The sequence below is a fragment of the Protobothrops mucrosquamatus genome, unplaced genomic scaffold (assembly GCF_001527695.2).
Source record: "Protobothrops mucrosquamatus isolate PMUCROS unplaced genomic scaffold, P.Mucros_1.0 scaffold351, whole genome shotgun sequence".
Lineage (NCBI taxonomy): Eukaryota > Metazoa > Chordata > Lepidosauria > Squamata > Viperidae > Protobothrops > Protobothrops mucrosquamatus.
Window position 1 is genome coordinate 564,979 of NW_015386686.1, and position 26,260 is coordinate 591,238.

At 37.1% G+C, this 26,260-nt stretch overlaps 1 protein-coding gene across 2 annotated transcripts in view; it reads right to left on the reverse strand.

The window, feature by feature from the left end:
* Positions 1-607: 607 nt before the first annotated feature.
* Positions 608-26,260, reverse strand: part of MMP24 (matrix metallopeptidase 24) — a 42,827-nt gene continuing 17,174 nt past the window's right edge. For both annotated transcript variants that reach the window (XM_029284060.1, XM_015815587.2), the window contains exons 4-9: positions 21,102-21,406; positions 13,379-13,540; positions 6,555-6,769; positions 4,623-4,761; positions 2,167-2,433; positions 608-945 (exon numbers count right to left, since the gene is read on the reverse strand). In XM_029284060.1, coding sequence (XP_029139893.1) covers positions 608-945; positions 2,167-2,433; positions 4,623-4,761; positions 6,555-6,769; positions 13,379-13,540; positions 21,102-21,406 — 1,426 coding nt within the window. The remainder of the gene's footprint in view (positions 946-2,166; positions 2,434-4,622; positions 4,762-6,554; positions 6,770-13,378; positions 13,541-21,101; positions 21,407-26,260) is intronic.

Below are 26,260 nucleotides of genomic sequence, written 5' to 3' on the forward strand. Positions count from 1 at the left end.
CAAAATTACCTCTTAAGAGCTCTTTGTGTTTGTTGCTGAAGAGTGGAAACATTACCATGAATGTACAAAACATCTGACCAGCAGGTATTGGAAAAAATGGTATTCAGGTAATTGCCTGGATCCTGTAATAAATTAAAATCTTTCAGAATGACTAAGCCTCAGAATGTCCTCTTCAGAAGGTACTGAAATGTTCCTTTTGTGACCCACAGAACTGTCTCTTTTTATGAGGCAAGTGTAGAAAAAAAGACTCAATAGGTGGTTGGCTACACTGGCAAATGCTGGGTTTAAAAGAGGGCACTGAAGAAGATTGCTCAAGTGAATTGAAAAAAGGTTGAAGCAAACTTCTCTTGAGGTCTCCCAACACTCACTGAGTGGGTTGGTCAAATATGTCATACTGAGACACACGGCACTGAGGCAGTCAGAAGGAAAGCGGCTCTATAGTGCAAGGCCACCTGGGTTTAGTTGATTTTTGTTTTTGTTTTCAGTCCCAGAATTCTCTGACTCATGTCTCTTGAAGAAGTTGTTTGGCAGGCTATCCATCAAACCGCCTTCTAATGTCTGCAGCCCATCATCATCATCTCATGAACCAAATGAGCCACTGAACTTGTCATACCCATTCCTGGACAGGTCTTCTGTAGTATGTCACGCTTTGCTGGACCTCTTTATTTTTGAACTGGAAGATTGTGTATACCAAGACAAGGATACACAGAGATAAAATGCAGGGGATCACAACTGCAATTGCATTAACGGTGCTAGGCACATCGTTTATAGTTACCATAATATCAACATCATCATGAGAGAGGCGTCGGTCTTTGCTTCGTTCAACTTCCTTCTGGTTGCAACCCATCCAGTCTTTGAGAATTGACCTAGGATACCCTGGCTCCACAGTCAGCCTCTGGTTATCAAACTTCCAGTATTCCTTACCCTTATAAAAATAAGTATAAACTGAAAAAGAAAGCAGAAATTACTCCATTCATGCACTGCTAGAATCACAGGAATCAGTCATTTAGGCCATTGTGTATAGGAATCCAAATTAAAGCTTCCCAGACAAATTGCTGTCCAGAATTGGGCACAATTTTGAAGTGGAGCCTAATAAAAAGAATAGAGTGGAATGATTACTTATGATTTGGTAATTGCATTTTTTGATGCAGCCTAAAATTGAATTTGGCATCTTTGTAAGCCAATATACTTTTGGCTCAAATTCAGTCTGCAATCAACAACAATTCCAAGATCTTTTTTGCGACTATTGTTAACAAGGCAGGTATCCCTCATCCTACACATCTGCATTTGATTTTTGTTTTATAAGTGAAGAACTTTTTACTTGTCTTTTTAAGATTTATTTTTACTTTCAGCCATTTCTCAAATCTATCAGCATAATCTTAAATTTTCCTTCTCTCCTCTAGACTATTAACTACTGCAGTAGTTAATACATCAGATTACTGCAGTAATCTGATGTATTACTTCATCTCCTCAATCAAATAATAAAATTCTGAAAAATAGAGGATCCCAAACTGATTGTGACATTCCACTCAACATAGTTGAATGAGAAATTATTCCTGAGCATTCTGAATACAACCTTGAACGCAGTTCGGAATACAGTAAGTTTTCAAATCAATAATTCAATAATACAGGACAATAATTCAATAATTGTCCTGTAATCCAACCCACACTTAACTAGCTTGTTACATTAATCACCATGTCATGGAGTATTTTATCAAATGCTTTACTGCAGTCAGAGTATAGAAAATCTGCATAGTAAGGGTGGAGATAAAGTAGAGAATTTTGTATATGGCAAAATTAGCCATACTTTAGAAGACAGTAAAAAGAAACAATTATTTAGGTTTTCCTACACACAGAAAATTATATTTCCTTCATTTGCATCAGAAAGAAAAATGAGAATAGGAATAAGCATCCATTTATTGTTTAAGGTCAAGAAAGCTCACTGATGAAATCAATCCAGCTTAGTTGAAATACAGGTTTCAGCAAATCAGATACCTAGCCAAAATTTCCAGGAACAGAATATGTATTGCCTTGTCAGCAATCTGCTTATAAGCATGCGTCTTTGCATTATTATGATTGCTTGATCATAGCAATCCAAACGCTTTGCTTAGGAAAAAAAAAAGACATTAAGTGCTATTGAACCAAATACAACATGTTTATACTCACAGCCTTCTTTGCTGACAAAAGCCCCTTGTGGAGCTTGTGGAATCCCTTTCCACACAGTGATTGGTTTGGGGTAGCCTGGATCTGTTGCTCTCTTGTCTTCATTATATCTCCAGTATTTATCTCCTTTGAAGAAGTATGTTTTGCCTACAGGTTCCCACCGTAAAGCTGTGTCAATCCCTTCCCGGGGAAGACAGCTTCCCAACTCCACTAGGCTGTGCGGATACCCTGGTTCTGCTGTCACTTCCTTAAAAACCCAATACTTATCTCCTAGATTTGAGGAGAAAGAACATACATAATATATAATTACTAATTAAATCATTAACTATTTTTTTTATCCTAGAAGTTCAGAAAATAACATGCAACAATTTTTCATTGTTTTCCTTATCTGATTCAAAAGGGTTTTTTGATAGCTGAATCAGCCAGAGAGCCTAATCCAGTGTTTCTCAACCTTGACAATTTTAAGACATGTGGACTTCAACTCCCAGAATTCCACAGCCAGCATTGCTGGCTGTGGAATTCTGGGAGTTGAAGTCCACATGCCTTAAAATTGTCAAGGTTGAGAAACACTGGCCTAATCTATTGGGCAGTAGCAAATTGCAGTTGATAAACTGCCTTCCATAAAGTTGACCGTGTGGTTGCAATGTGTTGGAAATTTTTAAATTTTCTGGAAAACAATCCACAATTGCATTCAGAAACCTGATGCAAATATGGACTATGCTAAAGACTGTGTCCCTCAGAATGATTATCTAAAGAATAGATTTTTTAAAAAAAAAGTTACTTAGCAATAAGAACGTTTTGCCTAGGTTTTTACTTTCTATAAAAACATCTGAATATCATCAAGTTTTCTAAATAATAAAAATACCTTGATGGTGTTAGTGTGCTCTGAGGAAAATAAGAACTATGCCAGAGGTTCAATCATACTGGACAGGTCTCATCTGAGGAGATGGACAAGTGTCTTTCCCATTAACAGTATGGTAAGATGTAATTTAAAGAAACCCATGCTGAATCAGTCACCACCCGGTCAACAAGGACTGCTCTTACTTCCATTAATCTATTTTCTCTCTATCCCGAGAGCCCTGCTCAATTTCCACTCCAAACTAGACAGAACTTTCTACATACACCCATTTTACTGCAGAGCATTTTGGCAATTCAATTCCTTAATACATGATCTATGCTTTTCTCAATACAGCAACTCATTCTTCCAAATTTTGCAAGGCAACACACACTATTTATTTTTCTATTACATTACTGTTTTTGCTTATCATATACCAGTGATGGTGAACCTTTTAGAGACCGAGTGCCCAAACTGCAACGCAAAACCCACTTATGCATTGGGTGCCAGGTGGGTGTGGCCCATTGGCTGGGTGTGGCCCATTGGGTGGGCGTGGCTGTGATGGTAACGGCAGACTGGGTGGGACTAATCAATTCCAACTTTGCAAGATCTTTTTTTTCCCCACGAGAAGTTGAAATTGACTGATTGATTGAAACTTTTTTTTTTTTGCACACGGCGGCAGAGGCCTAAAGCGAAAAGGTTTTATAAAACCCAGCTGAAGGCCTAGGACTGGGCAACAGCACGCATGCCCACAGAGAGGGCTCTGAGTGCCGCCTCTGGCACACGTGCCGTAGGTTCGCCACCACTGTCATATACTGTACAATCAATATTTTAAGAAGATGGCAGATTGACACCAAACTGACAGCAGTTTATGGAAAACTGAAGGTTCTCTGAGACATAGCTTAATAATAAAAAAACCAAAGAAAACTAGTTTAATCTGAAAAGGCAAGATAAATATAAACAAAGGCTTTTGAGACTGCCTTCCTTGGTAAATTGTTATTTATGGAGTTCTTCCTCCAGCAACAATGGAGGAGAAAATTGCAGTTGAAAAGACTTGAAAAGATTATATTTTCACAGATGTTTACCAAGTATTGCTTGGTTTTGAAATTTTGAAGGTAAAAGAAAATATACATATAAATGCATGCATTTCTACAATTACAAATTATATTTCACATACATGTTTTCTTATGTATATATTTTAAAACTAGCTGTACCCGGCCACGCATTGCTGTGGCTCAGCCTGCGCGTGTTGCTTTTACATCCAACAGATGGCGCTGTTTTTCAAAAAAAGCATGTTGTTACCTGTCACAGGTGTGACATCTATATAATAGTAGGTATATAAAAACACGCGCGTATTCGAATGCAACGTTGTGTCAAAATTTCAAAGCAATCGGTGAAGAACTTTCGGAGATTTAAGATTTTGAACAAACGAACATTTACATTTTTATTTATATAGGTTATGTTTTAGAATGACTAACATTCTTTAATCTCTTGATTATTCAAAAATCAGCAAAGATGACAAATTGAACAAAAATGTATTAAGGCCACGTTTTCAGCATCTGTTTTAATAATATTCATATTATTGTTGAACTGTTTGTATTTACATGATAAAAAATATTAATACCTTTAAAGAAAACAAATTTTCCATCAGATCTTTCATAGGCAGCATCAATTTTTGCTGGGAGCCCTTTCCAGAACTGCTCAATTTGCATGGGATAACCCTCTTGTACTCGACTGTTACGAAGACGCCAAAACCAGCGGTCCTAACAAAAGAAAACAACCTCCTAGGATTATACTTCAGATTCCAGAAAGAGGAAACAAAACAGTGAAAGAGGTTTTATACTGTATTCTTTAAAAAAGCAGTGCAAGACGTTTTGTTACCTCAGGCACAGCAGCAGGATGAGATGCATAGGACTCAAAGCCAATCCAGTTATTTTGGCACGAGTGGAATTTTACTTCCAGAAAAGCAGAGTGGTACTTATATTATTGGGTACCTGTATTATTTCTAACATCAATGCCTCTCTCCTTCCCTGGAAGTAAAAGCCTAAGACAGGCTATCTCACTCTGTCTAATAATAGAACTAGCTCTTGATTCCAGTCTTTCCCACCCCCACCACCAAGATTACTTGATAACATTGATTTCCAGAAGAAAACCATCTCAAATCCATGTCCTTTCTTTTTCTACATTCTATGCTCATCTTTACATTCAAATCAAGTATCAAGTGATGCACTAATTTGCTCTCCTTCCACTCCCATTTTTTTTCACTTAAAGACATGCAGAAATTCAGAACAGGATACAAAGCAATAAAAGTTTACAATATTAAACAATATAAAAACCCATATTTAAGACAATATTTAATAATACAAAGAAACAGCAACACATACATAAAACACTGATGTGTTCTTAAAAGTTTTTTAAAAGAATGTCACAGAAACATTAAACCTGCAACAATCCTAAATATTAGCATCTTAGGCTATCATCTCATTCAGTATAATGAATCCTTATTGGTCTAGATCTGTAATCTTTATCTAAGGACATGACCAATGTTTCTTTCTTATGATACACAGCCAACTACTCGACTCAACAGAACATTTTAAAGAAGCAACAATCACTTTCCTTTTCTGCAATTAAACCGATGCAGGAAATCCATTTAGACTTTACAGCTTACTCAGCTTAATGATACATCCTGCTTTGCTCAGCAGATTTACACATTATGATATAAATTCTAGATCTAGAGTACCACTACTGTAAAATGTTTGCACTTTGGGATAGGATATAATGGCACTTGTAAAATTTTGCTTTTCCCAAATCACAGAGAAAAATGTGCAAACTTGTTTCTATTTGTGCAAGCAATCTGATGTAAGACAATTTGATATATCAATGATACTAAACTCAGCATATTATGGTCCTTTTTTTTGTTAGGGTTTAACATTCTGCTTTAAAAAAACATTTGATACATTTTTTTTCAATTAGAAATGACCAAAAAGTGAGGAATTAATTAGAAAATAGAGGTTTTTCTGATAGATAAGAGGACTATTCTGGTTCAAATACCTTCTAACCATTTCAGAAAATTTAATATAAAGCATAGCATCATTATTTCTCACGTTTGCAGAGCAAAATGTCGGAATATACTTGCCTTGCTACAAAACCCACCTCATGCCCTGGACATATCTAAGCCTCATTTATGAAACAACTCTTCACAGGGACTAGAGTTCTGACAGACACAAAATTGCTACATCAAAACAAATGCCAAAAACAGAACACAGCACATTCTTGAAAACAATGTGAAAACAATCCTTATTTTAATTAAAAATGTTTAGATTTAGGTCATCTAAATATTTGAGAAGGAAAGACATTGTGTCACCGGCTATATCAAAATATCCTAGTAATTCCTCAGACAAAAAATGCAGGCAAATTCATTGCGAGTCAGTCATTATTGAATTAGATTAGTGATATCAAAATACCAAATGACTTGGTTGACAGGCAATGGATTATACACTCCTTTGTACTATGTAGAGATTAATAAAAACCACACTTCTAGAACAGTTCTTCCTACCTTGAAAACAAACATTTCTCCTCGGAACAGAGCCACAGTATTGAAATTTCCATCACATATGTTGGGTTTGCTGCCAGGAGCAGAAGGCCTGTCCCCTAGAGGAGGCCTGGGAGGCCGTGAGTGTCTGTCATGTTTTCTTTCTGAAGTTGAATGGATTCTGCGGACAGGAAGGGTTGGTAAAGGTCTGGTGGGTTCCAGCGGTTCAGCAGGTGGACCTAAGCAAAAAGAAGGGGGGAAACCGAAAAGCAGTTGGGAGTGTTTTCCCCACTACATTAAACGTTGTCAGACAGCTTGAGCATGTTTTTCTAAAGATTTTATCAAAATATTTTCTTTATCTACAACTGCAATATAATTTTCAGTGTCCTGCAGCAAATTACTTTTGGATAATATAATTACCAACAATATTGAATTTTTCCACATAAAGTGCTTTAGCTATTAGTCTATCAATGGATGCAACCCTTTTATGGTTGCTGTGGAACGCGTTGCAGATCACATGTGGGTAAGGCTTGGAAAAAAAATTAAAATTACCTGGGACACGTATATTTGCCTTCATTCGTGAAAAATTAAAGCCCTTTATTATCTTTTTTTGCAAGTGTGGAGAAGATATTTATTGGGTTATGAGTCACTCCAGTGCTCAGGGGACATGTTTATATTTCATTGCTACAACCTGGCAGTGCATTTGCACACTAATGCAAGCTAGAAGTGCCATGGTACTGCAAGCTGTCATTCAATTATAATTTTGGAATGGACTGAGGGTACTGAGATGTGGAGATACTGGCAGAGAGATGCAGGAAAGAGTGCTTTGCTTACAGCAGACAAGGGCCAATTTGTGATATATCCAGAGCATTATATTTATTTTGTATTTTTCTTTTTTAATTGATTTCACAGGTTTGGTACCATTATGATCTAGGCATGTCTTGTAATTTATCTTCTTCCATGAAATGCTTGTAGTTTTATATATTTAAAGTTAGAAAGCTTAAAAAAAAAAAAGCTTAAGCAGAAGGGCAGCAAATGGAGGAACAGACCTGTCTCTCAACACATTGGGCTTCTAAATTGGATGCAGGATGGGTGAAGCTCTCTGGAAAATAAGCAGTAGTAGCAGAAACTATCAGGCCATGACTCCAGAACAGGATCAGAGCTTCTGAAAGGCAATGTTGGGAATTCCAGCCTTTCACCCTGCAGACTTCAACAATTTGCTACACAAAGGTTGTTGGATACAAAGCATGGTGATAACATGGTGAAAGCTGTAGCTCTTAATCTTTTTAAAGCTTTTCTTTTTTGTTGCTCTTTTCTTTATTGCTTCGAAAGAGAAAATTGTTCTAATACTACAGAAGGGAACTCTTAGTGATTACATGAAAATAGGGAGGAGAGAAAGGATCAAGAAACAGAAATGCAGTCTTGTGAAAGAAACCCTGTGGGGAATGGCACTAAAAGTCCATTCCTTGGCATGAGTGTTGTTGACATATGCAGCCTAAACATATTTTTGGGATAAAGTTGGCACAGGTATGAGATAAGGACAGAGGGTGCCAAGCTTGCCACATGTAATGTCACATGTGCTAGTCAATAAATGTTTGTGACATTTCAGTATTTTACTTATATTTTTACTTATATTTTACTTATGGTTTATACTCAATAGTTGTCCTTGCTATAGTGGTGAAAGAGCATGCTACCAACAACAGCTTGTTTTGACTTGAGAAAATGTCATTTCCTTACAATTGATGCATTCATAGAGGCAGCCTTCATTTGCAGCCAGCTCAATAGTTGAGTAATTGTTGCATATTTCTTATTGAAGGAACCTCTGCTCATATCAAAATAGAATACACTTAAAGACACCATTTTAAATTCAACAATGAATGTGAAGTCTGAAATGCCTGAGCAGTTTTCTGAAGACATGTCTTTATTTCAGTGGTGGGATATTTCAGGGGTACATGATATCTTAGCAGTGCAGAGCAGGCAAGCAAGAAAACTATATTTTTTTCTGAAGGGGCTAAAATCAATTTAAGAAGTAAAATGGATGGGGACTTCCGGTGAGCAGGCGACCTCGTCGGACGCAGCTGTAGCTGCCTCCCGTCTGTCTTCGCGTAAAAGCCGTTTTGACAGCGAGCACTAGCTGTCAAACGGCTTGATACCTTTCCCCCGGGCATAAGGGGATCGGTGAGCTGCCCGGGGTAGGAGTTGAGTTCCCGAGTCGTCCGATTTGGACGATGTAGGTTAGAACTCCTCCGGAGCCCCGAGGAACCTCCGTGATCCAGGACGCCTTCGCTTCGGCGAAGCTAGAAGCCGCCGCCACCGCTGCAACTTAAATTTAACTGTGAGTGACTGTACGCAGACAAACCGACCCTGGAAGTTTGTTCTTTACTTTGGACTTTACTCTGACTCGAGTTATTTTGATCTTCCCTATACCTGGGTTGGATTGTGCGAAAGTGAACTTAAAATGGCGATGAATGATACTTTCTAGCGAGAAGAAGTGAAAGTGATTTCTGGTTTGGAACTTTTGTTACTTTCAACACTTTCACTATCTGCCTTGGATTAATTGTTTAAAAGACTCTCATATAGACTGAAATTCTAATATTGTTAATATGGCTTCGAGAAGATTGGTGCCAACGACTGCAAAACCAATTTCATCTCCGACTTCTCAGCCGCTTCAACCAATTCCTAAGCCGGTCTCACACCCTCCACCCCCGCCATCTTCCTCACCCCCGCCGCCCTCTGGTAAAGAATTACAGGACTTTATGTTTCAAATGACAGAGATGTTTCAAAAAATGGATGCTAAAATTGAAAATAAGATTGATCAATTAATACACCAACAACAAGAATTAGTACAGAAACATGAGGGCTTTCGGGTGAATGTGACAACTGCTTTTCAAGGTTTGGCTGAATATGTGGACGGAGTGGCAGAAAGGGTGGAGGAAAATGAACAGAAGGCTGAAGCGAGTGAACAAAGATTGGATTCGATGGAGGAGAGTTTGGAAAATGTTAAGGGTGATGTTCTGATTGCACAATTTCGTGATATGGAGTATGCAATTCGTATTCGTGGATTGGCTGAGGATCCAAAAGAGAATTTAAGGGAAATAATTCCAGAAGCACTCATGGATGCCCTGGCTTGTGGGCATGAAATTCATGGAGAGATTGAACGTGTTTTCAGGGTAAATTCTTGGGTTGCTCGCCAGAAACAATTGCCAAGAGACGTGGTCGTTTATTTTACAAGAAAATCAAGACGGAATGAAATAATGCAGCTTTTTTTTCAACAGAGATTCAAGATTTTAAATCAAGATATTATTCTTTTAAAAGAAATCCCAGCGAAAATGCTTAAAGCGCGACGAGATTATGCTTTCCTGGCGCAGGAGCTTAAGAACAGGCAAATAATTTTTAGATGGGATGTACCAGTGGGCATAATTGTAACAGTGGCTGGTAGGCGTTACAGAATCAACTCGATTAAAAAGGCGAAAGAATTTATGGCGTCTGTGCTACAAGCGGAGTGTCCAATTACACCTCAAAAGGCTGATTCGGTTGAGCATTTGATTGTGGACCTCCCTTCTACTTCCGGTGCTAAGGATGTAAATGGGCGTTCAAAGGATAATGGAAAAGAACAAAGAGTGACCCGCGCAGCTCACAGACGCAAAGAGAAGGAACAACTGACAGCCCGCCAAACAGCTGAGAGTTCCCCACCTGCCACTTCAGAGCCAGTAGGTGGCGCTCGACCTAAGGTCTTTGTTAAGTCTTATGCTTCAAGCATTGCCATAGGATTGAAATCAGCAAATGTTTAAGATTTCATCTTGGAATGTGGGGGGACTTAACACACCCCATAAAAGACGCAAGATTTTTCATTACTTAAGACATTTTAACAATGATATTACATGCTTANTTCTAAGCTTGGAGATTTGTTTGTTGCATCTGCCTTAAAGAAGAAAGCTGGGGTTGCTTTATATATAAAAAAACATCTTTCACCTATTTTAAAAGAAGCTGATAAAGAAGGAAGATTTTTACTTGTGGAAATAAATTTAAATGGAAGAAAGTGTTTAATAGTGGGGGTTTATGCTCCCAATCAACTGTCATCTCAAAAATTATTTTATAGACAATTACATCAGAAGATTGTGGCTTTGGATTATAATTCTTTGATTTTTATGGGGGACTGGAATGGAGTACCTAACACTTTAAAAGATAAGAAGACAACTTCTAGGGATGTGGCCCTTTCCAGACTCCCTAAGTCTTTTTTTGCGATGATGGAAGATCTGGAGCTGGTGGATGTTTGGAGATCACAACATATGAATGAACGTGATTTTACCTTCTTCTCTCATAGACATGAGTCTTTCTCAAGGATTGATTTTGTCTTGACATCAATTGATTTGCTTATTGACTGTAATAAGACAAAAATTTTCCTAGAACCTTGTCAGATCACAGTATGGTATGGATAGAGATAGGTCAATATAAAAAAAGGAAATCTTGAAGAATAAATGAAAATTTGTTTAATCATGAGGAGAAGCTCAAAGTTTTGAAGGACTATATGGAGGAGTTTTTTCAACTTAACTTGCATAAGGGAACCCCTATATATACTGTCTGGGATGCAAGTAAGGCCTATTTGAGGGGCCTGTTAATTTCTATGAACAATGCACACAAACGTAAGCAATTACAGAGTAGATTAAACTTGGAAAAAGAAATTGGGATTAAAGAAAAATTATTATCACAGCGGCCAACAGACACTAACTTGAAGGCTTCTATTAAATTACTTAAGGATCAATTTAATATTTTAATTGCTGATCAGGTGGCCACCAATTTGAAGTACATCAAACATAATACATTTGCTAATGCAAATAAACCAGGGAGATGGTTGGCCTACCAATTACGCAAAAGACAGAAAGCTAGACTTATATCTAAAGTTGTGGTTAAGGGCCGCGAGGTATATCAACACGAACTGATTAAGAAAGCGTTTACAGATTTCTACTCACACTTATATGCTGCTGGGTCTACAAAAATTGAAGACATTGATAAATACTTACAACTTTCACCCATATATAAACTTACACCAGAACAACAGAAATTGATGAATGAAGAGATTACTGCAGATGAAATTTTAAATGCAATCAAACAACTGAAAACTGGCAAAGCTCCTGGTACGGATGGTCTGACAGCAATTTATTATAAGTCTTTGTCAGCTGAACTGATTCAACCTTTAAAAGTATTATTTAATAGAATTATGTTGGGAGAACAAATACCACAGTCGTGGACAGGAGCCTTTATATCTTTGATACCGAAGGATGAGAAAGATATCTTGGAACTTAAGGATTACAGACCTATTTCTTTGTTGAATGTGGATTATAAAATTTTTGCAAAAATTTTGGCTAATAGATTGATGCAGATATTGCAATATTATATACATGATGATCAGACTGGTTTTATAACTGGAAGATACATGAAGAACAATATTAGACAAATTTTGAACTTGTTGGAATATTTGGATAAGAATAATCAAATGCCATCGGCTTTTATCTTTTTAGATGCGGAGAAGGCCTTTGACAAATTGGACTGGCAGTTCTTAAATAAAATATTGGACTATATGAATTTTGGAAATCAATTTAAGACAGCTATAAAAGCGATATATCAAAAACAATCTGCTCAAATAATTATTAATGGAGACCTGACAGAATCTATAGATATACAAAAAGGCACCAGACAAGGTTGTCCACTTTCTCCATTATTATTTGTACTGTCTTTGGAAATCTTGTTGTCTAGAATTAGAGAATCACCAATGATTAAAGGCTTAAAGATTTTTACTAAAGAATATAAACTTAAAGCTTTTGCTGATGATTTAGTTTTTACATTAACTCAACCAATTAAATCACTGGAATTTTTGTTGCAAGAGCTACATCAGTATGGTAAAGTGGCTGGATTCAAAATTAATGTGAATAAGACTAAAATTCTTACAAAGAATATGATTGTAAGAGACAAAGATCAACTTATGCAGATGTCAGGATTTGAAGTGGTTAATAAAGTTAAATATTTGGGAATTTTCTTGTCATCATCCAACGCAAAACTTTACCAGAATAATTATGAAAGATTATGGAAATTGGTACAAAAGGATATATTATCGTGGAAAAAACGACAGCTTTCGTTGCTGGGTCGTATAGCGGCCATTAAAATGACTATTCTGCCTAAGTTTCTTTTTTTATTTCAGATGATACCTATTTTAAAAAATGAAATTAACTTGAAAGAATGGCAAAGAGATTTGAATCGTTTTATTTGGGAAGGCAAGAAGGCGAGAGTTAAATTCAAGATTATTCAAGACACCAGAGAACGTGGAGGACTTAAAGTACCAAATTTGACACTTTATTATGATTCTTGTGCATTAACGTGGATGACTGATTGGATTAACTTGTCTAACAAAGGGATTCTGAATGTCGAAGGTTGGGACTTGTATTTTGGGTGGCACGCTTACCTCTTTATGCAGAAAAAAACTGATAAAACTTTCAGAAATCATATAATAAGGTCTGCAAAAATATTTTTTTAAGTTTAATGTTAAGCTACCACTCTGGGTGATTCCGTCGCATATTTTTCAAGCTATAACTAGAGGAGTGGTGATGGAGGGACCTACTTATAAAGATTTGTTATACCAGAGTGGTGGTGGTAACTGGTGCCTAAAATCAATGGATGAGTTAAAGCAAAACAACCCAAATTTTTCTTGGCTTTTGTATGGACAAATTAAAGATAGATGGCGAATTGANGGCAAGCCAAGAAACAGAAATGGCTGAAGTATCATGAGGTTTCTTTAAAGCTTGACATAATTATTAAAAACCATTTGAAATTATGAGATATTGAATTTATCTTACCATAGATCTTCTGAATTCCTTGAAGGTCATCTTGGGGTAACTTAAAGTTGTGTGTCTCCATGTACTGATAAAAAGGAGCCATAATAGCACTAGGGTCATTGGAATGCTCAAGGCCTAATGCATGACCCAATTCATGTACTGCAACCAGAAAAAGATCATTTCCTATAGAGGCAAAGTATGTAGCTATTAGCTTCTGTATTAATAGGACAAGAGTTCCAATCACAAGCTTCACAAATTCTTATTATCTCAACATTATAGTGGTATAGCAGTTATGGCTTTACAAAGAAACTCAGGCTACATCTGAATATAATTGCAATATCTATTGTGTCTTTTGTATACTGTTTCTGCTCGTATAATAGAATTAACAATTTTTATGTATTTAATTGACTCAATATCATCTCAATAGTCCTGGCAACAATATCAAAAACAGTATCAGCTACACAAATCAGTTCAGGTTCATAGACAATTTTCTAATATGGTACCCAGTACATGTTTTGAGATTATGACTTCAATCATTCTTAGCAAGCATACCACAAAGCAATGTTATTCATTAAAGATAATTTGATTCTTGTTAACAAGATTTTGCAAAGGCTGCTGACTGTATGTGACTAAGCTATCAAAGACACTAGTTGTATCACACTGCAAAATCTACAGTAAATCTGAGGGAAAAGAATTTCAGAGGTCAAAGTGTCTTCTGTTTATCATTTATCAAGACACAGAGCATAAATAGGCAGTTTTAGGCAATGTACGGTCCAAAAAGACAAAATATGAAATCTAAGTTTATAATATTATGCCCCAAATCCAGACAGAATTTGGAAAAATATACTTAGTATCACTTAGAATAAAGAGGACATCCTACAATACTGGAAGAGAGCCCCAAGGCATTTTTTAATTTTAATTTTAGGCATTCTTATTTTGTATCTTAAGTCATTAAATTCTATAGAGCTAGAGGTCTTCAAGATGCTCATATATCTACATTATATCCAGTGTAAAAAACATACTCTATTGCAAATGAACTCTAGCAGATTAACTGTATCTTTACAGTTTGCAGAAGGATTTTCTTAAACTGGAGGCTAAAACATATAAGGAACGGTTGCTGGAATTGGGTATGTCTAGTTTAACGAACAGAAGGATGAGGGGGGACATGATAGCAGTGTTCCAATATCTCAGGGGCTGCCATAAAGAAGAGGGAGTCAAGCTATTTTCCAAAGCGCCTGGAGGCAGGACAAGAAGCAACGGGTGGAAACTAATCAAGGAGAGAAGCAATCTAGAACTAAGGAGAAACTTCCTGACAGTTAGAACAATTAACCAATGGAACAACCTGCCTCCAGAAGTGGTGAATGCTCCAACACTGGAAGTTTTTAAGAAGAGACTGGACAGCCGTTTGTCTGAAATGGTGTAGGGTTCCTGCCTGGGCAGGGGGTTGGACTAGATGACCTTCAAGGTCCCTTCCAACTTTATTATTATTATTATTATTATTATTATTATTATTATTATTATTATTATTATTATTATTATTATTATTATCTAGATATTTTTTAAAATATTTTTCATTAATAAATTTAAGAATAATAAAATATGCATTTTTAAAAATTAAGTGAGCACTAAACACACAAAAACATCAACAACCTCTATATACTCTATTACATTATTATTCTTAGTTTTATTATGTATTCCAAAATAAAAACAATGGAACATAGCACTTTTTTTGTTTCTTGTCATCTTTAAAAAAATGAGAATCATGTTTCAATTAACATATCAATATAATTGTCCTTCAGATGTTTTTTGCATACAAGTATTTCTGTGTAATAGTATATGTGCCATTGTCACCAAACGTCTTATGTAAGTTCTGTATCACTGTTCCATTGCTGTATTATTAATTTTACCTCTTGAAATGTAAGAAATTATCTTGAGAACCTAAATGGCAAGGCTGCACATATTTATTTACTTATTTTTATTCATTAGATTTATGTGCTGTCCATCTCATCTACAGGCAACTATTGTCCAGTATTGATGCTACAACTGGAGAAATGTTAAAATATGAATATTATTTATGGAATGCCTGTGTAATTTATTTATAATTTGTATAATGATTGGATCTATGCCTGCCATTTGGAAAACTTCTGCCGTGGTTCCTTAGGATGCACACAACCTAAGAAAGAGGAAGAAGAATATCTTTTTACTAACTTTGGTGGCACTGCTGCCTGCACCATAGCCTCCTGCCCATTCTTCTCAGGTGCTGCTCCTTCTCAACTCTATCCAGCTAACTGCAGGGACAGCTAGGGCGTTAGGTTTTATAGTGACAGGCAGACAAAACACAACAGGAAATACCATTTGACAAAAAAAGGGGGGGGAATTCTGCATATATTTTGCTAATTCAAAACTTGTATCTGGGAACGTTTTAGCATATGGTAAATCAATAGGTGAGATCAAACTGTTAAAATTTAAAAATGAAGAAAAAAAATAACAGGCTATACAATCAATCCCTGATATGAATAGGAATAATACCAAAACTATAATTATATAAAATCAATATAAACCATTCTAATCTGCCTATAACCTTTTTTTGTTATTTAGCTATATTAATTTTTGCTATCATAATAAAAATATAGTTAGCTACAAATTCTTTGTATACTGTATTTCAGGTGTTTATGTTGAAAACAGGAGTTAGGTGATCCTAGTCTAGGTGCAGCATATTGAAATACCACAAATATGAAGGAAACATGAGACGGGAGACAGACATAAATAACTACTTACTTAATAGGATAATAAACATTTACCTGTATAATGCATGCATGTTTTTAACATGCACATGCAATCAACTTATACACTAGAAAAGGAAAATATTAAGTGTGAATAAAAAAGCTAAAAGATAAATGCTCAAATGGAGTGTTCAAAAGAAGCAATGCTAATATACCTGTTTTTATTTCAAAGCAACCTATAAATTTACACTTGCTTAGATTTAGGAACGCAGAACCACTGAAGTATATATAAGCTTTAAACTCCTAGTTTAAACTCCTAGTTCAATATAGTTCAGGAATAGGGGCATCTTGCCACTCCTGGCAGTCATTTACAATGTTGGCAGTCCCTGACAGCCATCTAATTCACCGAATTTGTAATAGGCTTCTTCACATCATTAACTCAATGCATAGGAAATGTAATGGACCAAACGGATCCATTTTTCTGTGTCCCTAAACCTAACAAAATGGTCCTTTGCCTCTATAGCAGGGCTTTCAAATGTAACTTTCTAAATGCTATCCATCAGAAAATTCTGCCTAGCTCCTGCTCAATGAAAGAATGTTTTGAATGGATCCACAAAGATTCCACAAACAATAAAAATATTCATCTGGATAGAAACATGTAAAAGCATCTGATTTTGTAAGAGTCAAGTTTTTCTGCGGTCTCAATTGTCTAATGAACTAATGAATTGTATAATATGCCAGTATGATTGCAGGGCATTTTGAAATCCAATATTACATATCAATGAAGAAATCTAAAGCATCTTGACTGATCTATTCTTTTCCCTTGCAAAATGTCTACACCAAATAAGAGTCTGTATATTAAAGATCAAAGCAGAGATCAAAGCGCCTGTATATCAATGATCAAAGCACACAACAGAATTTTCAAAGAAAAGGGCACACACCCCTTTACATTATTAATTTAAAAAAAAGAACTCTGAAAGGACTTGCTCTGCAAAGTTATTTAGGGCAGAAAGTTGTTTGTGTACTTGACATATAGATTCAGGCAGCACTTTACATGTAGTCCACAGTTAATGACAGTAATTGTGATCAAAATTTCCATTGTATGCAATGCAGTTATAAAATGTGATGTGGCACGACCATATCACTTAGCAACAGCAATTCCAGCACCTCCCTTTGCCAGTGTTAAGTGAGGATCATGGGTCATTAAGCAAACTCCAGGCAGTTTGCAAGCAGGATGGCAGCCAGGTAAGGAGTGATAGCTGGCACAAGTGCAGCAGGGCCAGGGGTGGCTATTGCCAGGTGGGAGAGGGTGCAGAAATGGCCAGCAGGGAGCAGCATGAGTGTGGTGGGGCCGGGGGGGGTGAGTGTTTCCAGCAAGGGAGGGTGCAAGCAACTAACTGGAGTGAATTATGGCCTTTCTTGCCAACCTCCCTATTGACAATCATGTGACTGCAGGATGCTGGAACTAGGGTGACAGTCAATTGCCAAGCACCAGATCAGGTGACTGGGGGGGGGGAGAATTCTGTGATGGCCTTTTTCAGTGCTGTCATAATTTCAAATGGTTGCTGAATGAATGCAAATATTTATATTTTGTTATCTTCTCCTTTCTCTTCTGTTCTGCTGTCTCTAGGTCAGGGATAGGCAACCTTGGCTCTTTTATCACTCGTGGACTTCAGCTCCCAGAATTCCTGAACCAGCATGGCTCAGCTTGGAAACCTCTCCCTTTCCCCTCAGCATGGCTGGCTCAGGAATTCTGGGAGTTGAAGTCCACGAGTCATAAAAGAGCCAAGGTTGCCTACCCTTGCTCTAGGTATTGCCGCATCCACTATCCTGACTTTTTCTGTCTTTCTTATTGACAGTTGTTACGTCTGGGGTATTATGTGGCAGGTGCTTGTCTGTTTGAATTCTCATTTTCTATTTGTCTCTTTTGTGGTCTCACCAGTTCTTGCTTGCAGGCAAATGGTATTTCTTGCAGATCTTCCAATATATCATTGTTGCTACTTTGTCCTGCTGTTGTTTGTAGCCAATCTGTGTGATCTTCTTGTAGCAGCTAACCAGGCGGTTTACTGTTTCTTCAGCTTCTTTGCAGAGGTGGCAATTACTGTCGGTTTCTGTCTTTTTGATTCTGGCTTTGTGTGCATTTATTCTTAAGTCTTGGTCTTGTGCAGCCAGCATTAGCTCTTCTGTCTCTTTCTTCAACTTTTCTCCCCTTAGCCATTGCTACGTCTTATTATCTGCTTTGCCTGCTATTTTTTTTAATGTGCTGACCATGTAATACCTTGTCTTGCCATATCTGTTCAGTGCATCTTCTTCACTGTCCTTCAGTTATTATTTCAATACCTTTTTTCTTCATCATCCATCTAATGTACTTGCAACATTCCATGCCCACCTATTACTATTATTCTATACTTTCTTCATCTATAAAAGAGCAAGACAACCTCAATATACAAAATAAAAGTTAATATGCAAAAAGGAAAATATGTAAAATGAAACTAGAAATACAAATATGGTTCTTAGAAATTAAGAAACTAAGAGACTTATTAAAATAATTTTTAAATCCCAGGAACAATCAAGAATCTATTTTGCTCTAGCACTCTCACACAGCTGAACACTGTAAGTCCAATTATTTTTCACCAATGCTATGTAACAGTCTCAGAGGGTGGCTGACTTCATACTGTGGTATTACAGAAATGAATCTTATACTAGGGATATAAAGGATCTGTATTTCCAAAATAATCAGCACAATTAGAGAACACTTTACACAGAAGCATTGTTAAAAAAAATTAACTATATTTATAGCCCAGCATTTCTGGAAAGGCAGAACTATAGGTACTGCTTCTCCAAATTAGATTTGGTGGAGGAGGTTGATATTGAACTTTCAGATCCAAATGGACACTATTTTCCTTGTTCATCATACCATGCATAATGGACATGTGGGATTAGCTTTCTTGGAACATCTACCACTAAGTATTTTTTTTTCCTTAGTGACTTCTGAATCATGAACATTTGTAGAGATTGCATATGCTTACTCTCCAAGGGATAGGGAAGACTCTAATACTACTTCCCAGAGAAAATCCCAGTAGAATGACAAGCAAGTAAGGTATGTATTCCTGTACAGAATAACCAGTGGATCACATAGCAGACATACAGATCATTATAAGTGCCTTGGTATCCACAGGAAACACAATGAGGAGACAAGGAATTCAGCAACATCCAATTACCACCAAAGGATAAGACAGAACAGCCAGCTCAATTGGAAGAACAAGATCCATGCCATCAACATGTATGCTCTGCCATTCATCAGCTATTCTGCTGGTATAGTGAGCTGGCCAAAGAAGGACATGAAAGCTGCTGATGTGAAAACCTGAAAACTCCTCACAATGTACGGAGATTTCCACCCCAAGTCCAAAACCCAGAGACTGTACACTAGGCAGAAGGAGGACAGCCAGGGTCTGATGAGTGTCAAAGACACTGTCATGAATGAAACCCAGGGTATCCATCAGTAAGATGGCACCCAAAGATGAGCTGCTGAGAGAATGTCTGAGGAAGCAGCAGATGTGGGGAAAAGATCAAGCAGAGGAAGTGCCATGGCAAGACAAGATCCTGCTAGGAATGTACCATTGACACATAGCTGAAGTGGCAGACATTGGGAAATTCTACCAGTGGTTGGAAAGGGCTAGACTAAAAGACAGCACTGGGGCACTGATCATAGCAGAACAAGAACAGGCACTAAGCAGCAGATCCATAGAAGAGGGATCTACCACACAAGATAGAACCCACAGTCAAACTATGCAAAGAAGCCTCAGAGACAGTCCAACAGATAGTGGCAAGGTGAAAGATACAGGCAGGAACACCATACCCCGAACAGCACAACAACCAAATAGATGGCATTGTATACAAGAACATCTGTACAAAATGTGGGCTACACCCTCCTAAGTCTAAACTGGAGATCCTACAGGAGGTTGAGGAAAATAAGAGGGCTAAGATCCTGTGCGATTTCCAGATCTAGACAAGCAGACAAGTACTGGCCAATCAACCAGATATTGTTAGTTGACAAAGACCAGAAGACAGCAGTGGTGATAGATATAGCTGTGCCAAATGACAGCAACAACAGAAGGAGCATGAGAAGTACCAGGGCCTGGAGGAGGAATGGAGAGGATGTGGAAAGGAAAGGCCAAAGTGGTCCCAGTAGTAGTAGGAACACTCAGGATTGTGACTCCTAAGCTGGGAGAGTGGCTCAAGAATAGCTAAAGATCCTGCACAGAACCTTCACACTCCCAGGAGTCGGGAAGAGGACCCGAGATTAAGGAAGACACAGACCACCCATATTGATGGGAAGGATTTTTTTATAACTGAGTTTGAAACATATAATGTTCTTTTTAAAAAATAAGAGGACCCACTCATTAGTCTATTGAATTAAAATTGCAGTTCTTGACTCCACTTACTAAATAAGTAATAAACATGTTTTCAGTAATGAATTTAGTATCACACATAGTTTTGCCTCTGAAATTTAAAAAACAATTAAAGCATCTTATGTGGTTAAGTGTTTAATAATTACAAGTAATATATTTCAATGGACAATTATTTTACCAATTCTCCTAAATAAATAATTGTTCTGAATGATCATGAACAGATCAGAGACTGGTCATTTAGTATCATCACATCATACGTTTTGTCAGTTTATGTCAGTTGGAGTTACATGTTCACTTTGCTCTTGTTTCTAGGGAATAAAACCATGCTTTTGTACATTTTTAGCAATCTATGAATATAGCACTTTGCCTGAAAGACTGAATGCTATATAATTATTTGTTATATTTCTTTCCAACTGCAATCAAATAAGACTCTTTCTGGTTTTATCCATCAGCATTCCCAACATTTGGATTGTGTTCATCGGAAATCCCATTATAATAAGAGTGAGGGTACTTCTTTCCTTGTGAAAGTCTGAAACCTCATCAAGAATATCTTCTAAAATTCTTCTTCTACTGTATAGCATTATACTGTTAATGTACACAGCCTCTTACCATCATGATTAGAACTTCCCAGTGTCCAGGGCTCATCTGAGTCAAAATGAGTATCACCTCCTATTCCTGGTCCAGGAAAATAAGCATGAGCTAGAAATCCACCCTCCCCATCAAAAGGAGAGCTATCACCATGGAAACCAGAAGCAAAAAATATCATGATATCTGCCTCTTTTCTGTCACTTTTTATTTCATGGTAAGGAACTTCTTCAAAGGTAAGTGGAGTCACTCTCTGCCAAACATCAAATGCTTGTCGAATGGCTTTCCTTGTATCAAGTTCTCCAACCTTGGGGGTGTAGTTGTGTACACTGTATGAAGGAGAAGAAGAACGTATTTAAAACTTATAAAAGGATTGCTTTTTTACATGAGAAATTTTCATTGAAGTTTTGGATTAGTACAATTGCAACAATAAATTTGGTAACCTTTTAATATTGTTTGAAAGTATTTCAGTTATGAAGTTATGAATTAACAGTTTTATATTGTTTCTTACCAAATATTTGAATGTAAAAACAATATGAAATATGGTACTGAATTTCTATTCAGTAACTTTAAGATGTGTGGACTTCAAATCCCCTGCTGGCTGGGGAATTCTGGGAGTTAACTTCCATATATCTTAAAATTTGCTAGGTTTGAAAAACACTGGATTAAACCAGTATGGTTGAAGGGTGCCTAAGGATTCAAGTCTAAAATTTTGGAACATACAAGGCTGCTCAACAAAATTAATACAACACTCAATCTTCCACATATTTACTATAGAATCTGGAAGTAATATTAGATTACTTGTATGGATAAACATAACTAATTCAGGCCCTTAACTAGTCCATTCTTATCAGGGGGGGGGAAGAGAATAAATGGCACTTATACAAGGAGTCATAGAAAAGTAGAAATGTGTAAAAGGTTTTAATTCAAACCATTTCAAATTCATAAATGTGATATTGAAGACAAAATATTATATTATAAACATATATTACAGAACTGTTTTGTCAACTTTTATCTAGTAATTATTCGGCTGTGATCTATCCATACTTAATTGTATCAAAAAGATACATCTGAGATTCTGAGAATAATATGGAAATGGAGAAAGCTGTTATATTATTTGTTATCATTAGATAATCATATTCATACTGGAGTATCTATAATATCTTCTAGATAACCAAGTACAAGGCATAGATATTTTAGAATCCCAGTGCTTTAATTGTAAATTTAAGTTATTCAGCAACTGGACTCTGGCCAACAAATCTTTCTTATAGATCTAAATATTCACAACACACCAGAGATATTGGGGTTAAAGGGAAATAAAATTATGCATATTGATCACATGCAAGGACATTCCAGGGAGGAATTGGCAACTCTGTATGGAGTTACCATACAGAGGTCTTCAAAGGGTTTTAACATCATTAAGAACAGTTCTGCTTGATCAGAAACCTAACATTCAGTTTCCATATGGCTAACTACAGTTCTTAACAACAATACCTCCTCATTCATGTTTTCAAGTAATAGTGAGCATGCATTGAGAACTATGCTGCTTTTGACATACTTGCATACTGTACATACATACATACCCTTACTACTATACTTCCTTTTGGAGTGTTATGTAGAAAACATAAAAAATAAAGAAATGTAATAGTAAACCAAAGAAATCAAACTAACCTGATCCATCCTTTCACTGTCTTACTAAAGCCTTTAACTGTCTTTGACATTACAGTAGAATTCCAAAATAGCTATTGTCCTACATTTTTCAACATGGATAGTTATCAGTGGTGGAATCAATGACTGAAAAGAAGGAGGCTCTGGTAGGGGGAGTTAAGAGATATTCCAGCCTGGACTCCATAAAGGGAGGGAGCATACGCAATCAAATACTTAGGACTATCTCAGGCTTTCCCAAGGAAAGGCAGACAGTCTGATGAGATTCTTGTAGACAATAAGAAATCTCTTGACCTAAACCTCGGAGCTATTCTTGTTGCTTGTGTCTGGCATTTATCTTATAATGGTAAAGGAGATGCACATCCCAATGAATATACTATGAGTTTTATCACTGTAATGTATATTCCCAGGAAGGACAGAGTAAAAACAATTTTTTGAATAAGAAAATGACAAATATCCTCCAGTATTCTTTCCAAAAAACTAAACAGATATTTACGACCAGTACAATGACAATATGATACTGGAAGGGGAAGCCTCCAGCTGTCTGTGGATTCACTGAAAATAACTGAATAAAGGCAAAAAGCAAAAGGCAACACAGAGAGAAGAAAATTTGCCCAACTAAATATTATATTCAAGAAAAGAGCAAATAGCTGTATCTAAATATTGTAAGCATTGCAAGGAAATTGAGGATAACAATGGAATGGAAAGACCAAGAGATTTAGTTTTTCCGCCTGGGAAAGCCAAGGGAAATCATCAAAACAATTAAAAAACGAAAATTAGAATATTTTGGACACGTGATGCGACACCCAGAAAAATATGGCATACTCCATTTAATCCTCCAGGGAAAGATTGAAGGCAAATGAGGTCCAGGCAGAAGAAGAACATCGTGGCTTCAAAATCTAAGGGACTGGTTTGGACAAAACTCAGCAGCACTTTTTTGTGCGGCTGCTGATAAAAACAGGATCGCTAACATGATCGCCAATGTCCGATAACGGATATGGCACAAGAAGAAGAAGAAGAAGACCAGAGACAAATTCCTTGTATGTCCAATCAGACTTGGCCAATAAAGAATTCTATTTCCTATTTACTAAGAAAATCACAGAAAAACCTTTATGCAACAATAGGCACAATATAAAATAAATAGGGCTAAAAAAAAGAAGAGATAGTGTAAATATAAGGAATAATTGTATTAAAAAAATCCCTAAATCAAAAAAAAGTATGACCATTGAGCTAGAGCAGGAGTGTCAAACTGCCGGCCCACGGGCCAGTTTCATCATACTGAAGCTGCGCCCACCCCATTGCCAGCAATGGCAAAACTGGCCCGATACGTTGCGCGATGTCACGTGACATCGCGAGTTTGACATGTCTGCACTAGAGAGTGATAGTCAGGAAAATGAAGTTAAATGGGCCCTTGAAAACATCACTAACAACAACGCTACAGGAATTGATGTAGCAAAGTAGCAAAGCTGTTTAAAATCTTACAAGATGATACAGTTAAAGTATTTCACGGTTTGTAAGCAAATACTGTACAGAAAATACAGCAGTAGCCAAAGAACTGAAAGTCATCCATTTTTATTCCAATATTTTAAAAAAAACTGTCAAAGGAAGCTCAAACTGCTTAACTACCATGATATGGCTCTCTCCCTTGCCTGTAAGGAAAGGATAGAGATTTTGTAACTGATATTTCAACAAGAGCTGCCAGATGTATAAGCCTAATTTAAAAGAGACAGGAGCACCCAAGACCACATTGCTAACATCTGGTGAAAAACAGAAAAGGAAAGAAGGTTCTTAAAATATGCTAATTTTTGCTTTATTGATTATATGAAGGGGATAATTATAGATAGTCCTAAAACATATGGATGTACCAAGCCATCCCATTGATCTATTGAATAATTTGCATGATAATCAGGAAGCAACAGTTAGAATAGAATATGAGGCAACTAAATTATTCACAATGGGGAAGGAATGGTACAATTTTATAGTGTCACCTTGTTTAATTAAGTTATATGCACAATATATGCTGGACTAGAAGTAATGGAATTTAGCATTAATATTGCAAGGAGAAATAACAGCCTCAAATATACTGATGTCACTTTGCTAGTAGACATGAGGAAGGCTTAAGAAATTTCTTGGTGAAGGTGAAAGAAGACAGTGCAAAAGCCTAAATTATGTCACTAATCAATATCAATTCAATGCAAGTAGAAAAAGGAAGATGAGGAGGAAAACGATTAGCAGTAGTTAAAACGGTAACAAATTTTATCTTCCTAGGCTCAACATTTTACAGGAATGGTGAAAGAAACAATACACCTGCTACTTGGAAAAAGGCTACAATAAGCCTAGACAAAATATTCAAATGAAAATAGAACCCAATGACAACCAAAGTATATGTTATCAAATCTATGTTTTTCTTAATTATTACAAATGACTGTGAAAGCTGAACTGTCAGAAAGGTTGATAAATCAAAAGGATGCCTTTGAAATGTACTGCTAGAGAATATCTTGGACCAACAAGATATTTATTGTTGGACCAACAACAAAAGGTTCAGTTACAGCAGATGTAACTACAGATCCTTCAGTGGAAGACCTAACTATGAAGCTATAACAGTGATGGCGAACCTTTTAGAGACCGAGTGCCCAAAAACTGGCCCCACCCCCACTCCACCTCCCAGCTCCGCCCCCACTCCACCCCCCCATCCCCCACCCACCCGCTCACAAGACCACTCACCGCCTCCAGGGCCCACTGCACATCGCCCAGGCAGCCCAGCAGCGTTATGGCGGCCACACCCTCTGCCCGCGCCCTGCAGTATCAACTGCATGATGGGGCGTGAGAGCAGAGTCTTGTCTACGCTGCCCGGCTGCCATGTCCTTGGCTGCGTTGCTCCGTGTGGGCCGTGCCCGAGGGTGACTCTCCAGGGGAGCTGCTGGAGAGGAGGGGGTCGCGGGGGGAGGCGAGGCTGGGGCAATGGCACGTGTGCCCACAGAGAGGGCTCCGAGTGCCGCCTTTGGCACCCGTGGTATAGGTTCACCACCACTGAGCTATAACTTAAATATTTTGGACACTTAATGTAAAGACTGGAGAAACCCCTGATATTTTAAAACAATCGGAAAAGAGGCTGACAAAAGACAAAGTGGCTAGGTACTGATAACACTGGTACTGATAAAAGTTCCCCAAAAAATCAACGAATAACAAACAAACATGGTGAGATTATGTCCGTTGAGTTATGAACTGAACAATAGTACTCTGCACTGTTTTTCCAAACACTTTTAAAATTGCCTAAATTGGCAACTTTATGCAGAAAGAAAAATATAACTCTATTTTTATAATAATAATAATAATAATAATAATAATAATAATAATAATAATAATAATAATAATAATAATAATAATAATAATAATAAAGTTGGAAGGGACCTTGGAGGTCATCGAGTCCAACCCCCTGCTCAGGCAGGAACCCTACACCATTTCAGACAAATGGCTGTCCAGCCTCTTCTTAAAAACTTCCAGTGTTGGAGCATTCA